The 17,100-nt window shown below is 42.5% G+C and overlaps 2 protein-coding genes across 2 annotated transcripts in view; one reads left to right on the forward strand and one right to left on the reverse strand.

Moving 5' to 3' along the window:
* LOC106818152 (cysteine-rich hydrophobic domain-containing protein 2-like) overlaps positions 1-8,156 on the forward strand; it is an 8,894-nt gene extending 738 nt beyond the window's left edge. The window contains exons 2-6 of the mRNA XM_014822877.1: positions 3,590-3,644; positions 3,979-4,134; positions 5,282-5,338; positions 5,484-5,543; positions 5,742-8,156. Of these exons, the coding sequence (XP_014678363.1) occupies positions 3,590-3,644; positions 3,979-4,134; positions 5,282-5,338; positions 5,484-5,543; positions 5,742-5,792 (379 nt within the window). The 3' untranslated portion in view covers positions 5,793-8,156. The remainder of the gene's footprint in view (positions 1-3,589; positions 3,645-3,978; positions 4,135-5,281; positions 5,339-5,483; positions 5,544-5,741) is intronic.
* A 1,644-nt stretch (positions 8,157-9,800) lies between these two features.
* LOC106818151 (cirhin-like) overlaps positions 9,801-17,100 on the reverse strand; it is a 15,797-nt gene continuing 8,497 nt past the window's right edge. Inside the window, exons 7-14 of the mRNA XM_014822876.1 lie at positions 15,736-15,847; positions 15,148-15,308; positions 14,689-14,866; positions 14,100-14,203; positions 13,642-13,737; positions 12,939-13,130; positions 11,474-11,683; positions 9,801-10,969 (exon numbers count right to left, since the gene is read on the reverse strand). Of these exons, the coding sequence (XP_014678362.1) occupies positions 11,516-11,683; positions 12,939-13,130; positions 13,642-13,737; positions 14,100-14,203; positions 14,689-14,866; positions 15,148-15,308; positions 15,736-15,847 (1,011 nt within the window). The 3' untranslated portion in view covers positions 9,801-10,969; positions 11,474-11,515. The remainder of the gene's footprint in view (positions 10,970-11,473; positions 11,684-12,938; positions 13,131-13,641; positions 13,738-14,099; positions 14,204-14,688; positions 14,867-15,147; positions 15,309-15,735; positions 15,848-17,100) is intronic.

The following is a 17,100-nucleotide window of genomic DNA, read 5'->3' on the forward strand; positions in this document are numbered from 1 at the left end:
GCGTGATCGCAAAATTTGCTCGACGCTTGCTATATTTCACACCTTCACAGCACGAATACACATCCAACCACTTCCATCTTGCTATCTATGTGTAGCTAAATGTTCACTTGTTCGAATTGTAACTCTGTCCTTTTTCCTTACCTACTCCCCCAGAGATAGCTCGAGAAATCCTGCAGGAAATGTTCTCTTCGTGAAAATGTAAAGAGGACGTATCATCCGAAATCCCTAACGGCGCTACTTTCGATCGAATCACCAGGTTTAGACACTAACCAATTTTAGTCTCATTAGTCCACAGGACTAGTAAACGGAAAAATCTACTAGTCTTCCAAGATTCTACTAGTCCTGCCGAAGAACTCTTACTAGGCGCAGAGCGACGAGCATTGTGATTTGCCATGAGGTTAGATGGGGTAGGAGGTGGAGCCCCGCTTCTGGCTAGGGGGTACAGGGGGTCTCTCCAGGTACAAGGGGTGTCCCCCAGAAAGGTTTTGTATAAAAGACATTCAATTGTATAAATACATGTAACTTTGATATGGATCATAAATTTAAATTTAAATTAAATAAAATTTTAATTCGACAATAAAATTTCGGCTTCCTGTGATGAGGAATCTGTGGATCCGTCACTTATCACAGTAAGGAATTTTGCCTAATTTATAGCTACAAACGTTCCGGCGCCTTGTATCGGCTATCGTCATAATGAACCTCTGGCAGGCCTTGTCGGTGAGGTAAGTGCTGCCGACATCTAACCCCTTGGCCTTGTCAAGCTGGCATGACGTAATCGGTGTAGGGCCTGCCGTTTTTTCAAATAGCATGTGGGCATTTCTAATGGGTGCGCCATTTACTAATCGCTGGATAGATGGCGCGCGTGCACTGTCCGGTATCACTGCTAAACAATGGCGTCTAGTTACGAAGGAAAACCATAAATGAATTGAAATCAGAGTTGCAAAGTAGAGGTGCAAAGACATCTGGAGGAAAGCTGATCTGCACGTACACGTTACCGCTTGCGTGCGTTGCACGTACACGTGGGTGCGTGCGCACGTTACACGTGCGTGCGTGCGTGTGCATGTGCGTTAGTGGGTACGTACACGTGTGCGTGCGTTGTGCACGTGCACGTGTGTGTGGCACGTACACGTGCGTGCGTGGCATAGGCACGTACACGTGTGTGCGTGCGTTTGCAACGTACACCGTGCGTGGGCACGTACACGTGTGGTGCGTGCGGTGTGCACGTACACATGCGTGTGTGCATAGGCACGTACATGTGCGTGTGTGTGTGCGTGCGTTTGCACGTACACGTGTGCGTGGCACGTACACGTGCGTGGGTCCGGTGTGCACGGTACACATGCGTGCGTGCATAGGCACGTACATGTGCGTGTGTGTGTGCCTGCGTGTGACGTACACGTGCGGGCGTGCGTAACACGTGCGGGCGTGCGTGCGTATGCACGTACATCGTGCGTGCGTGGGCTGTGTGTGGAGTGTGTAACTAACCAACAATGCTGCTCCGGCTTTGATGCAGGGTACACTGTGCCCTGCGGCGTGCGGGGTTGGGAGTGCTGATCAAGCCAATACACGCCTACGTGCCCGGTTTTACGGTGGGGGTTCGCGTCTCAAGTCCGTACGGACGTGACGACACTGTGACGTCATTGAGCGACGAAACGAGCTTTCAACATTTTTTGCGTAAACAATTAAGAATAAGATGCAATCCACAGGCACTTGGATTTGGAACGTCTCAATAAAAAAAAAGTTATCTAACACGAAATGTATTTACTACCTAAGTCTTAATGTTTCTCTACTCTATGTCGCCTATTATTGCCGATAATTACCCATAAATGCCGGTCAAATGCTCATCTGCAACACACAAGTACACCGCACGCCCGCCCTGTGCACAAACAACATGAATAAGAGAGCAGGTAGGAAAGCGTGATCGCAAAATTTGCTCGACGCTTGCTATATTTCACACCTTCACAGCACGAATACACATCCAACCACTTCCATCTTGCTATCTATGTGTAGCTAAATGTTCACTTGTTCGAATTGTAACTCTGTCCTTTTTCCTTACCTACTCCCCCCAGAGATAGCTCGAGAAATCCTGCAGGAAATGTTCTCTTCGTGAAAATGTAAAGAGGACGTATCATCCGAAAATCCCTAACGGCGCTACTTTCGATCGATCACTGACACTGTAGTCGTGTGTGTAACGTCATGGCCGCGCGCATTATGCTTGGCTTGGCGGGCCTCGAATGGAGGCTTGGCTTGGCGGGCCTCGAATGGAGGCTTGGAGGCAGGCAGCAGCTCATCCCGGGATGCAATGCGCCGCCATTACTCGTGTATGAACAGACATCTCGTCCTCTTTACATCCTCTTTACATTTTCACGGAGAGAACATTTCCTGCAGGATTTCACGAGATATCTCTGGCGGGAGTAGGTAAGGACAAAGGACAGAGTTATAATTCGAACAAGTGAACATTTAGCTACACATAGATACCAGGATTGAAGCTGTTGGAAGTGTATTCGTGCTGTGAAGGTGTGAAATGAAGCGAGCGTCGAGCATATTTTGCGATCACGCTTTCCTGCCTGCTCTCTTATTCATGTTGTTTGTGCACAGGGCGGGCGTACGGTGTACTTGTGTTGCGGATGAGCATTTGACCGGCACTTACGGGTGATTATCGGCAATAATAGGCGATATAGAATAGAGAAACATTAAGACTGGTAGTAAATACATTTTGTGTTTATTTAGCTACTTTTTTTTTATTGAGACGTTCCAAGTGCCTGTGATGCAATCCCTTGTATTTGGCACTGTCAAATGAAACTGTAGGCTAGTCTAGGTAGTTTAATACCGGCAATTAGGTGTTTGTAAAAGTAACACTGACCGAACTATTTTAACGTTAAGTGAGAAAAAATATAATCTCTGTTATCCATCATGCATGATAAAATGATATGATGTTATCAGGGGTTAATAATGACAAATTTGTTATGATATTATCATCATGATATATATGACATTTTGAGTGAACTACACTGTTTTGTAGTTGGGTGCAAATTACTTTGTTGTACAAAGTAATTTCGGTTCATGATATAAGCGCTGACCACAAATCTTTTTCGCAAATGTGCGAAATGTGCAAATGTGGACAGCTCTTAATCTTATATCCTTGGGCCGTAATTTCCTCTTGCGCTTTGTTTCGGTTAGTTTTAATTTCTTGATCCGTTGACAGTTTCAACAACGTGACAAAGCAAAAACAAAACAAAAAAGATAGCAGCTAATCTAAAAACTCACATCAGCCAAAACGAGGCCATATTGATTCATGACATGAGCACAGTGTTCATGTGACTGACAATTCTTCATAGGTCAACACGAGTGACCGGTATCGAGAATGTGAGTCCTAGTTTAACACTGATAGTGATAAATGGATAATCTACCTCCCTATGATGAAAATTCAACAGCACATGCATCATACCAACCTAAAAACCTCTACTATGGTACCAAGTCTTGATTACCCACATTGTGCATCCCACGTCTTTTAATCACATCTGCTTAAATTTTAAGTTTTTAGTGTTTTGTGATCACCTCACCGTATGCTATATTATCAATCTCATTTCAGGTTTGGTCTAAGCAACAGATTTGAACCTGACTTTCCTTCAGAACTTTCAGCGCGGGTTGGTATCATTGTAACATTTAGCGTAGACTATAGTTTGCAATTTCACGTTGATAGATTTTAAATTGTTTCATCCTTTAAAAACCAGTTTTTGCAATGTGTAACTCAACCTAGAATGTTTTGTGTATGTCAGCAGGCATATGCTTTTTCATTTATTGGCTGCAATCTTACTAAATGCCCAGGTTAAACAAATTGTAATTTTGTTCAGTTTGCATGATTCTTACAACAAGCAACACTGTTACAGTTCAATTTAGTTTGTTATATAAAAGCACAATAATTGTTTCCTATTGTTTTTCATTAGGAAGCTTATAGTGTGTGATTTTTTTCGGTTTCAGGTTGCACCAGAAGAATACAAAGACACGATAGACAGAATTAACCAAGTCTTGAAAAAAACATTACCGATGAACGTGAAGTGGTTGTTCTGTGGCTGTATATGTTGCTGCTGTACTCTTGGCTGTTCTCTATGGCCTGTAATCTGCCTAAGTAAACGGGTATGTGATTTAACATCAAATAATTATAGTTCACACCTAAAGCAATATCAGTAGAGGGTTATGCAGATAGTAACCTTTATTTTTAATACCCCGTACAGACTACAAATTTTAGCGCGCGTCAGACGCGTGCTAACTAGGAGCGTACAGACAAAACTCTGAAGCGGGCTAAATGAGTCATCAGTTCTCCCACCGCTCGGTTCCCTGCTCGCCACGTCACCCCGCAGACAGTGAGGTACAGCGAGCGTACGCGCGTGACCTAAATGAGGCTATGCGCATGCGCATTGCGTTACTTCGCCGGCATTAGGCACCGATTGCGTACAGACACAGAGTTAGAGCGGGACCAAAGGTGCGCACCAAGTTAGCCCTGCTTCGTAAGGGGGGCTATCTTAGAGCGGGCCAGCACGTATTTGGAGCAGGATAGCATGTACACACTGCAATATTTAGCGTACATTAGACGCGTGTCTAACGCGCTCTAGCAGTGTTAGAGCTTTAAAATAAAAACCTCTCGCCAAACTGGGCGAGTGAGTCAATAAGTTAACTCGCCAAAACGGAATCTGTTCTCGCCCAAATTTTAAAACGAAATTTTTTTATGTTTTTTTGTTTTTCTAAGCTTTTTTCTCAATTCCAGGAAAGAATTTTGCTGTCGTCCTCTGATCCTAGCGGTGCCCAACCCCTATAATGAACATGCCCCACGCGACTTTTAAACAATCCTGCACTCCCCCCCCCCCCCCCCCGTACATCAATCAATATGCGCCCTAGGCATGTATGCACAGCCACGCTGTGCTGACTGTCGGTGACCTTTGATAATATAAAGTGAGGATGCCGTGCGATAGCCGCCCTTCACAATCGCTAGAACTGTTTTTCATTAATGTTTGGATATATAACGTAAGGAACCAACAATTGATTAAAGTTTTAGACAATTATTTTTACTCGCCAACATGGGCGAGTCAGCTTCAGCTTTTACTCGCCCGATATTATTTTAACTCGACAATTTGGCGAGCGGGCAAGTGCCAAGCTTGTTTACTGGTTAGTTTAGTACCATATCAAATTCGTAGTCTGTACGGGGTATAAGTATATCTCTGCCTTGTGAACTTGAGATCTGTTAGTAAAGTTGATTTAGTTACTCATATTAAACATTTTTTTACAGACAAAACATTCTATAGAAAAGGTCCTAGACTGGGAGAATAGTCATTTATATCATAAAGTAAGTATTGAGGTATTTAAATGAATGGTTACCTTTGTATTATTTAAAATTAGCCAAACGTAGGCTTCCATGGAATGAGTGAGGTGTGCATTGTCTGAATATCGTCATATGTCTTACACTAAGTGGTGTCATAAATGTTTTCTAGTTGGGACTGCACTGGCATCTCAGCAAGCAGCGATGTGACTCCAGTAGTATGCTGGAATATGTAAGTCTCTATTTTATTCTGTATCGAGAAGTTAATGCTATTACATGATAAGATATCATTATCTCTTTATGATGTTTAATCAGCTTAAGCAATACACGTACATTTATTTGTTATTATGCTGTATGTATGTCAATAAATGTGTTTATTCTGTCTGATAAAAGAGTAGGTAACCATAGTCTGGCCTTTTTTCTGTTTTAGGTGATTCGAATTGAATTTATTCCAAAGATGGCGATAGACAGACCTGACTGATACTGCACTATTGCAACAATTTGCAGATGAGGATTAATCTGTCTTCACCAAAAGCAGCTGGTGGCTTTGCTCATATTCCTTTGGCCACAATCTCAACTAGTGTAATGTATTTGTAAATGCTAATTCAAGTATTCTACACCTCGTCACTTGCAGGGAAAATTGGTTCATCTCAGATCACAACACCAATGACAGAATAGTGATTCCAGTTGCTATATTTTACCATTGTTTTACGATCTGTTTGTAGTCATTTGCGTGTTTTTTTTCCCTGGTGAGTAGTCTTGAAAATTTTTACTATTGGACTTTTACATATGGTGGCATATGGATAACAAAGCCCAGCCTTGATCTCATAGACAGTAGCGTTTCACACATGTAATATACTTGATTTATTGTATAGGTTGCTATGTATCGTCTGCTAGCTATATTGGCTGGAAAGTGCAAGTATAGCAGGGAATTTGCATGAAGGTCCAGTTATCTAAATTAACAATTGTTTGCTTATTTCTGCAAATCAGGGTTGAAATTTAATAGATCATTGGATTATTCATTCCATGTTGTAATAAGTGCATTCAATTATTCGGTTTCTGTTTAGTGGTTGTTTAATAATCCTTTATGTACATACATATATACTTCAATAATTCTTATCTTTAGGGAACAGTGTGATCAGGAATAATATAATAGAATTTATTTTACTCCTGATAAGATATAAAATAACTGGCGCCATGTACCATGCACAGTATGGAAAATTCAGTTATCTAAATTAAGAATTGTTTGCTTGATGTGCCAACTGTTGTTCTGGCATGTAGAAGCCTTGACTACCTAGATTGTGTTTTGTCTTCCTATAGTTAACCTACTTTACCTAGCTCACCTTACCTCTCGGAAGATTAATTTTACTCTCCAAAAATGGGGAATGCATACCATAAGCAAAGCATTCGTATGGCAGTTAGAAAGTGATCTCTATCCGTTCACAGTATTGTGAACTAAAATGAACTTAATGGGCGATGGAAAGCAATGCCAGCACTTGGCTAATGTTGGAATGAGAATTCCCAACGTTGTCATGGTTTTGTAATGACAGCTCTGCTATATAACCGATCGCTATGGCAATGAACTTGTCTATAGAATAAGTATATTATATACACAAGTTCATGCCATGACCTAGCCACATGCAATTCTGAATGTTTTATTAAGACCCCTTAAACGATTTCTCGCTTGCTACCTTTATTGTAATTAGTTTTTTTAGCTATTCGGCAGTTCATATGTGTCTTATGTCGCTTCTGACAGCCACAGGTCAAGGATGCATTGGGAAAAATGTTGCCAGGAAGTGTATATGCCCAGTCATCATTTTCTATAGTGTTATCACTATGTGGTTTAAAATTACCTATCCATGTTGTAAATGGTATGTAATGTCCTACTGCTAAACACTAACTATGAAAATGTGTATAATTATAGTAGTTAATTCTAACCACCTAGTTATAATATAGAGTTATGTGGTTATAAATGAGCATCTATATATAATCTTACATGTATTCATAAGTTTTCAAGTTGCAGGGATCGACTGCAGTAAGCACAGGCACAAGTAACATTAAACGGAATGGACATAACGTGTCCAAGTAGTATCTCTCATACAAAATGGTTTTTTTAATATTAGGCCGGTAGTCCTGCGCCAAGAGATTCACGTGCGGGTACGTAGTTAAAGTTGATTTTAACTCTAGCATTTGCGAATGCCCGTTATTCTTATACGCGGTATATTTTTCTCGTTGGTTTTGATACAGGACTGCTGTCAGTAACCGTAGATTTTCTTTTATATTTTGGAAATGACGCGAGGCTGGCCAAAATGGGACAGCGCGATTGTTTCTCGGTCTAGTCTGTTTTGGCTGTTGGTCGTAACTGCATGTAGAATGTCGATGAGTTGTTGTTAGTTAACAATCGCCTAGTCGCGCGACGAGATTTACGTTTCACACACGAACAGTACGTGCGAGGGCATGTAAGCATATTTCGTTGGCAGAGAGCTGAAACCTCGCAACAAGATTATGATGTGTTAATACGTTAAGCGGAGGTATATATGCTGTAGCCTATATACAAGATCGTGGTCGCACAAGCTAACGATCGACCGCCAGCAACCCGGATTTATATATTGCATACGCGATACAACTCATTATGTCAGAAGTAGATATAAGCAGACGATTTGTTATTTTACATTGTATTGTAAATTGTTGAGTATTTGTAGTATCTCTATAAGTCACAGCTAGTCTAGACGAAATTTCTTCGTTTTCATGCAAGTTTTGTAAATAGTGTACGTGTATGGTGCGCGTGTGTGCGTGAATGAAGGAATAAAATACTGTATATGTGTTTATCTATTGCAGAAATGTATTCATACATGCTTCTAGAGAAATTATTGTCTTATTCCGTAAGTTTCCCAGAATTTTTTTTTACCAAAGTTGGAGCGTACACCTTTTACGTTTAACGTGAGATTTACCACATTTTCTGGTAGTTGCACGTTCTAGATTTTAATTTTGTGATACACAAGAGTTTCTACTTGAGCTATTAATTGGTAATTATTAATTTAATAATTAATACCATTCTCTCCGTTAGTCTGTCATTGTGGTAACGAGAAGCAAACCACATATCTGTGAATATACTACGGCAGAAATCTCTACTTGAGAAGCTGTGTTGATCTCCTGCATTACGCAGCACATCATTGCATTCGCATGACAGCGCCCTTAGAACCGAAATGTGCGCGACTTACGTAAACCTCATCACACGCTATAGTTACCTCTATTCAAACGCAGCCTTTCGCAGAACGTCGTAAACGACTGAAAGTATACATATGTCGACAAACATGCGGGCCTCTAGTCCGCAAATGCAGACGTTATAACTCCGCTTTGCTAATCTGAGGGAGCTGGTTTATGGGGTGTTACTGGGGTCTGCGTCGTCTCATGCTGCGTCGTCTCATCATGCATGCGTCGGCTCGGACTAGCGGGCCTCGTGATGCGCAGTTTACTTAAGTACGAAAAAAAGCGGGGAAAAAAGTAAACGATACGTACGAAAAGTAAACGCGATGATTCCCTTTATGGTTACTATATGAGTTATCTATCTTATGACTGGTCAATATTTACCGGTTAAGGTATTGAGACCGTCTAAGGCTGGGGAACTGTTCATGTTCCTGTTTCGTGTTAGTATATGTCTGAATAATCACTGGCGTGCCTGTACGAGATGGTAGTTAGTAAGAAAAACGGTACTGGTACAGGCACGGTCTGGTTTGCCACTCCCTGGTAAGCCGTCCCTTAAAAGCATTCAGTGTGGTGCTACAGACTGTCTCAGTCTTGAGCGTGTTCCAATTGTCCAGTACTCTAGTTGGTTGCGAAGAAGTTGTGTCGCTGGCCGGAGGTGTGGTGAACTTGAAATTTATAGGGGTGACCTCGAGTTTGTGTGGCAAGTGTTGGCTGGAACATCGTTTTGTGGCATATTGGGCATGGGTTGTCCATCTTGACCTTGTCTAGCATGTGCACAATTTTGAACAACTGACTCATCGACTGACGACATCGGCTCTTTCCCTTCTATAGTTGACAAGTATACTATATAAGTATAGTATGTTATGAGTTATAGACAAGTGTTGGTAACTTTAGTGCTTCCAGTCGTTCGGTATAGGGACTTCCAGATAGTTCTGGAATCAATCTGGTTGCTCTTCTTTGTACAATTTCTATGGCATCTTGATATCCTTTTGTTTTTGGCGACCATATAACAAGTACATATCTACAGCGTGTACACACAGTACATAAAAACAGTGCACTAGTGGCTGCCCACATACACATATATACATACATATATACCAGAATTATCTCATTTACTCGTGATATATATATATATATTATATATATATATATATGTATCAGTGGTGAATAATGACACTGATATTTGCATATCTGTCACGCCTGATATGTGTATGTATATATATATACGTGTATATTTACATGATATTCGTGAAGTTAGTGAATGAGACAATAACAGCTGGAGTTACTTTTTAATATTCCATCGAGAAGTTTATTATAGAATAAAATTGTCATTATTGTCGCGATAACGTCATCATTAGTGATAGTCGTTGCGGGATGAATAGATAATGTCAGAACAACAGCAGCCGCTGCAACGATCACACATATGCCCATATATACACGCACACACGTACACACAGTACACACGCAGTACGCACGCACACACGCATCGCATGTATGCACGCCCACACGCATGTATGCACGCGCACACATTACATATATCATATATGTTCGCGTTAATTTCCCTATGGCAGAACCCCGGGAGATAGAGATGCTTCTTAGAGGAGCGCATGATGGGAGGCATCACTCTCAAACTACTGCTGCATGAATTACACGCACGAACACAGTCCGATTTCGTGATATTAATCTAACACACGCACGCACAAACACGCACACCCACGCACGCATGGTAGAACCTGTATGTAATGATCACTTAAGCGAAGAGTGCTCCTTATAGAAAGGTGTCTGTTTCACGTTCCATCAGTGTCTGTGTTTTCAGCATATTAACTGCTGCTCAGGAGAAACACTGAAAGTGTTTCACTTCCTAGACAGACATCTATTTTATACAGGTGATCGCTAACACAGATCTGACCATACACTGTATAGGCGATGCCCACTGCCCCCACCCCAGTCTCAGATGCCTCTCCTCTCTGGGGCATGCACCACCCTCTGCCCAAAACCTCTCCACTATGCTGTCTGTCTGCTGCGCAGCGTTGGCACATGAGAAATAAGTCTTCGAAAACCGCTTCGACGAAGATAATTTCATCTGCTACGATCGTTGCTAATAGCGACGCCGTAGTCGCCGCGGAGACGCAATCAACGCAAAGATATGATGGCGTCAACTCCCGTTAATCGCTGTTTTGTCACGGCAGACGCGTAACCAAGGACGATGATGACGATGCAATCGCTTCTTGCGCGACATCCGTAGTTAGTTAGTGGGGACTCCGTCGATGCACCCTGTCACCCACGGCAACGTACCCGTGCCACAGCGGCCCCGCTGGTCGATACCTCACCAGGCAGTGCCACCTAGTTGTCCACGTAAACTTGCCTGAACACTCCATGCTGTGATGGTAAGCGGATGACGACCGCTTACATGGAACCCGGGACGAGTGACACCCCATTCCACATGCACACCTGAGTAACGTCAATGATTTTATCTTAGGTAGATTGTTATCGATCAGGATGTCGTCATAGTTACGTCGAGCGTCTAGTGAGTGCATTCTCAGAACGTCGCATGTGTCATGCAGTAAGGTAAATTCTTAGTAAAGGAGTTGAACAGAAATTATTTAGATTTAATTGGGATTAGATTGAGGTTCTATATTGACACTTGCAAGAGCTATATCACAATTATAACTGCTAAACATGTATGCAATTATCATCACCGTTACAAACATGTTCGTAACCATCATCGCAATCATAATTAACATATTACATTACTCTAATTCGTTCGATCGTTATCGACGTCGTAATAACTATCATCAACATTTCTTCGGTAGCCACACCACCGACTGTCATTCAATTTGTACACCTTTTCCCTTGAATTTATCTCGATAATTCCTACTGCTACAGGGACGTGCCCATCCCCGCACGTACTTCACGACAGAATAGATTACACACGACCCCCCGGGCAACCCTCACCTGAATCTCGCACTCGCACGCTACACCGGCTCCCTCTACCGGCTAAGTTCCAAACTTCTTCACGGCCAGCGTCGGCGGCAGCGTCACCGCGATCGACTGAGGCGTGCGCTCGACGATGACGAGCCAGTCCGGTGCAGATGGCGCCACGTGTACGAGGTAGTGTATGCGGTCGCAGACGTGTAACGCGCCGCCACGCTTCCGCGATTGCACCTGTAGGGTTCGCACGGAGAAAAGCACGTGTGAATGCATGCTGCCGCCAAATTAAACGGTGGGAAACGTCTGTGTGGTAAACAAGGAGGGAGCGTGTGAGAGAAAGAGACAGAGAGAGAGCAGGGAGGGGGAGAGGGCGAGAGAAAAGGGGGAGGAAGAGACAGAGAGGTATGTAGTAACACACCGGGAGAGGGAGAGAGAGGGAGAAGAGAATGGGAGGGAGAGAAAAAAGAGAGAGAGAGAGAGAGGGGAGGGAGAGGGAGAGAGATATGTAATAACACAGAGAGAGTGAGAGGGAGGGAAAGGGAACGAGAGAGAGAGGGAAGGAGAGTGAGAGAGTGAGCAAGAGAACGAGAGAGAGAGAAAGGGGGAAATTGAGAGAGAGATATATGGAGGGAGGAGGGGAGAGGCAGGTAGGGAGGAGGGGAGAGGCAGGTAGGGAGGAGGGAGAGGCAGGTAGGGAGGAGGGAGAGTGAGAGAGGGAGTCACATAGCTACATGCCAGGCGAGGAGATACACTTAGCCATAGAAGTTAGATGACTCTTACAGTCTTATCTATCTGTATTTTTATGTATCTATATTTACCTCCGCCAGGGGCTTGGCGGAGGTTATGTTTTCACCGGCGTGTGTTTGAGTGTTGGTTTGTGGGTTTGTGGGTTTGTTAACATGCACGTTTCAGTTCCTTTCCGCTAGGTGCGCTGGCTGTAGACTTACAATCACGCAACCACAGGCTAAGGGGCAACCACAGTCCTCCCCCACCTGCACGCTCGCACTAATCCGGATCCAATTAATTATTTAATTAATTAATTAATTCACTAAAAATTTCTCATTAGAGATTCAGCTGCCTTGGCGGAGGTCTGGTGCTCTCCGAGTGCTCTAGTTATGTATGTATTTATCTGTCTCTTATGTCTTATCTACAGAGCTAGGTGTGATAGTCACTAACGCTGAGAGGGTCTAAGTCCCCGGGGTACTGCCGGAACGTACCTGGGTACGGTCCGGTATACGCGAACGTACCCTGGCACTATATTATATGCCGGACCGTACCTAGCCTACTCCACTAACTAGTCTAGGGAGTCGCCTACCCTACTCCTAACCCTAACCCGAACCCTACCCCTAAACCTAACCCTAACCTAACCCTAATCCTAACCCTAACCATATCAAATAGTGACCAGGGTCTGTTCTGGTATACGCGGACCGTACCCAGGGTACGTTCCGGCAGTACCCTGGGGGACATAGACCCTATGAGCGTCACTAACCTCCGTCTTGTCGATGCACCGCACCCTCTTGTCTCCGTGCAGGATAAGCTGGCTGTGCTTCTCATCGCTCGGATGATACATCACATTCAACGTGGTTCCCACGTGTTCCGCCGGCTCCATCTGGTGGCGCATCTTGGCGTACCTCCGTGACCATGACGTGTAGCCCTTTTCTGCTATACTGTACTCTACGACCTATTAGTATGTAAAGACACCATGCACGTGTTAGCTACGAAATATGTCAATAAATAACACATACATATGTACAGATTAAGTAATAATGTGCATGCTAACAACTGTGGTAGAGAGTCATTGTCAAAAAGCATATCATTATTAAATATTATCATGATTGTTGCTATTATTATTATTTGTATTATTAATAATTGATTCAGTGTCTATTTCTCTGTGTTGCCATCGCTCCTGCTCTTTCTGACTTCTCTTTCGAGTGGAATCGCAACCTGGCTTTTGTTCTTTCTCTCTCTCTCTATCTCTCTCTCTCTCCCCCTCTCTCTCTATCTCTATCTCTATCTCTATCTCTATCTCTATCTCTATCTCTATCTCTCTCTCTCACTGTCAGGTCCATATCTCTTACACCGTAAAACATTAACAAAAGCCACTTCCATGCAGGTTTCCAGGTTTCGACACATCTACACGTACTATCTGAGCTCTGTGGCGTGTATATATAGCGAGTAACATTAGGACTCACGCTATTGTCAGCATAAACCACGAGTAGCTCCAGATCTCGCGGGTGAAAACAGAGAGCGGCAACCTGCTGTGGAAACTGTGGCATAGCACACACCTTCTGTAAGAGGAGATGCAAAAGAGTTCAGCGTCACAAACTCTACAATGTTCTACGTGAAATATGCAACTCATGGAGGTCTACACGAAGTCGATACTGAATATGGCTCGGCCACGATAAGTATCGCATTGCCTAGTTTGCTGCAACGCTAGAATAGTTTGAATAGATATAATATTATAATTTCCACGTTTATTTGCTGAGCAACTTAAATTATGCAACAAGGTTCCATAACGTGGCAGCCAGTGCGAATTAGAATCCCAACAATAACCAACAATATATATGCCTGTAAATTATTGACACATTTGTACATACAAAATTGGTATCTACATAATACCAGGAATGTTGATACATATATTATGTAATACCTTGAATTCGATGATGTCATATACGATCACCGTTCGAGAGAAGTTGCTCACTGCAGCGTACCGACCACAGTTGGATGCTCGTATGTGACTAACAGCCTCCTGGCCTGAAAAATAATAATATTTAACACGTTTTACTGCATTTATAGCAGTCAAGTTGCAATGATAATTTCTACAGTGCAAGCTCTAGCCAGACAAAAATCATAATCTTATTACTACACAGTGCTTACATTTACACAAAGAAGGCAGCACTGTGTAGTAATAAGATGATGATTTTTGTCTGGCTAGAGCTTGCATGTAGGTTCCAATAGTGTGCAGGCATTGCAAGACGAAAATGCATGCAAGCTATCTTTTTGCATTCAGTATGAATTCATGTGCAAGTTTGTAAACACATACATATGCATCGGCGTGTGCAAATGCATGTGCGCGTGGTTGTGTGTGTGCATGTGTGCGTTCAATATTAATTTGTTTATTCGAAATTTTTCTTTGAGAATGTATGCAGTCAGATTAGAGACAACATGACATTATACATTATTTTAAAATACAATGGAAATAGCATCAATAGTTTCCCTGATTAAAAAGCTATACTCACAGCCATCAAAGTTGTGCAGTAGCTTCGGCTTTACGCTATCAACCTCCAATACTTGAACGTCGCCAGTTTCCGTTGCCACTAGCAACCTGTCCGAACCAGCAAAACATAGGTGGTGTGCTGGCTGAACACCAGGGGGCAGATACTTCACTCTGTGCACCGATAGAGGCTTCTCTTCGTCCTGAGTACGTGAAAGATTACAAATATGAGTTGGATTTCCATCTACAAGGAGCATGGCATGATATGGACCGACGCAATGCAACACAGAACACTAGATATGACCCACATACATTTAACATCCAGAATAGCTGCAAAGGAGCGTAAACCAAATACAAAAAAAATGAATAAAAAGTGCAGAATACCAAAAAGAATAAAACGAATATCACGAAAAAGACAAAAATTAGAATGAAGAAAAAAAAGCCAGACCGAGCGTAGGCCACCGATAGATGGCGCTGCACGTACAAGCGAGAGCTGGTAGAGGTGTATGGCGGAGGTGTGTGAGTAGGCGAGCCAGCGCGCGTCGCGTGAGATGGCGGAGCAGATGACTCGCTCATCGTTCCGCGTCTTTAGCTGCAGCAGCTTCTTCGCTCCTTTCGTTAGCGGCAACATCTCTCCGTCTCCACCTGCATCACGGAAGAAAAACCACGTCATGGTAGTCACGGTAACAACGATCGCTAGAATTTATCGACACGGTCGGAATTTAGCTTCACGATTAAATGCAATCGATTTCAAAGCTCAATCGTCACGTCAAATGATAGAAATGCATTTCACCACATTCGTGGAAATTGCACGCCATCTTTTGAAAGTTTTCACATAACTATATTATCATGCAAAAAATAGTGTTGATGAATGATCGGAACAGTATTAATAATATTAATTGCTATTAATAATAGTAATAATAATAATAATAACTTTGGAACTGGTGACCCACTTTGAAAATAATAATAATAATAATAATAATAATAATAATAATAATAATAACAATAATAATGATAGTCTTATGATTTCATTAAATACCATGCAATACCAGTACACTCTGCTATATCTCACCTTCAACTCCCATCTCCAGTTCTACGGCTGTATCGCCAAGTTTCCACACCTCCAGATAATCGGCATACTGCAGCATCAGACATGCTGCCTTCTCTGCTAGATGAACCGAATTCTGCCAAAATTCAAGCAGTGACCAGTCACTACGCTGACCAACAGCGGCAGTCGATGTTACCACTAACAACTCCAGATATATAGCACTAATACAGTAATCACGTTATAAATCACGGCTAGATAATTAACATATATTAGATCATAAAAACATCTGAAGGTACTTATAAACGGGAGCTCGTTTAGCATTTATTTTCGCAGTGGGATTTTTATTACTTCCAGCCACCATTCCGTCAGCTATCAGCAGGGTTAGGTGGAAGATAATTGTGTGTGACTACGTGCATGACGGTGTCTGTGTGAACGCGCGACTTCCCAGCATTAATCTTTCATCTTTCCCGTGAGACTTTCGGTTATACTCGCAACACCGTGAGAGTTGCGCACGCAATACCAGCGCACGGCCACTGTGAAACTCATTTAACGACGAGTTCTCTGCTTCCCCAGGGGGCACCACTGTAGTGGGCACGGAGCACGTGTTTGAGGAGTGACACAGCTCAAGGTCATAGTTCATTCTCTGTCAAGGTCAACGTGTGCATAACCAGGCAACGGCCAGGCAACGTTATATGCAGTTGTCGATTGCGTGGCAACATACGGCTCTTCAATAATTCAATGATGCCTAAAATAATGAGTGCGTTTATCTATGTCAGAGTGATGTTTTTGTCACACCATCACAGTCACACCGATAATAGGAGGCTGGGAAAACAATCAATAAATCCGTGTGTGCTGGTGTTGTATATCCAGCCGAGAGCAGTTATACTACCAGCATAAACTGTTAAAGCCCAGGGGAAAAGGGGTTATGGAGTAATGCGGTGACTTGCATGACACAATCATTACTACCAACGCTACCGTTCTCAATTGGAATGCCAGAAGAGAAACGAATTTCGAGACAAATCGAAAAACAACGAGAATATTATCACAAAATTGTTTGTGACAAGTTTGTGACAAAATAGCAGAAATACTGTACGTTGTGCCTTTAGGAAATCAGTACGATTACGGTTTATATCACACAAACAAATACGATAAATTTCTGCATACATGTTTACCTCATAATAAAAATTCGTATATATTTATCGTATATAAATTTAGAGTAACCATTACGTCTTTCATGCATCCGAGGAGATTCCCCTGCATTTCAATTATCATATAAAGATTCCACTACATTTCAATTATCATATAAAGATTCACGTACATTTCAATTATCATATAAAGATTCCCCTACATTTCAATTATCATATAAAGATTCCCCTGCATTTCAATTAT

Source organism: Priapulus caudatus, unplaced genomic scaffold (assembly GCF_000485595.1).
Source record: "Priapulus caudatus unplaced genomic scaffold, Priapulus_caudatus-5.0.1 Scaffold2058, whole genome shotgun sequence".
NCBI classification, from domain to species: Eukaryota; Metazoa; Priapulida; class Priapulimorpha; order Priapulimorphida; family Priapulidae; genus Priapulus; species Priapulus caudatus.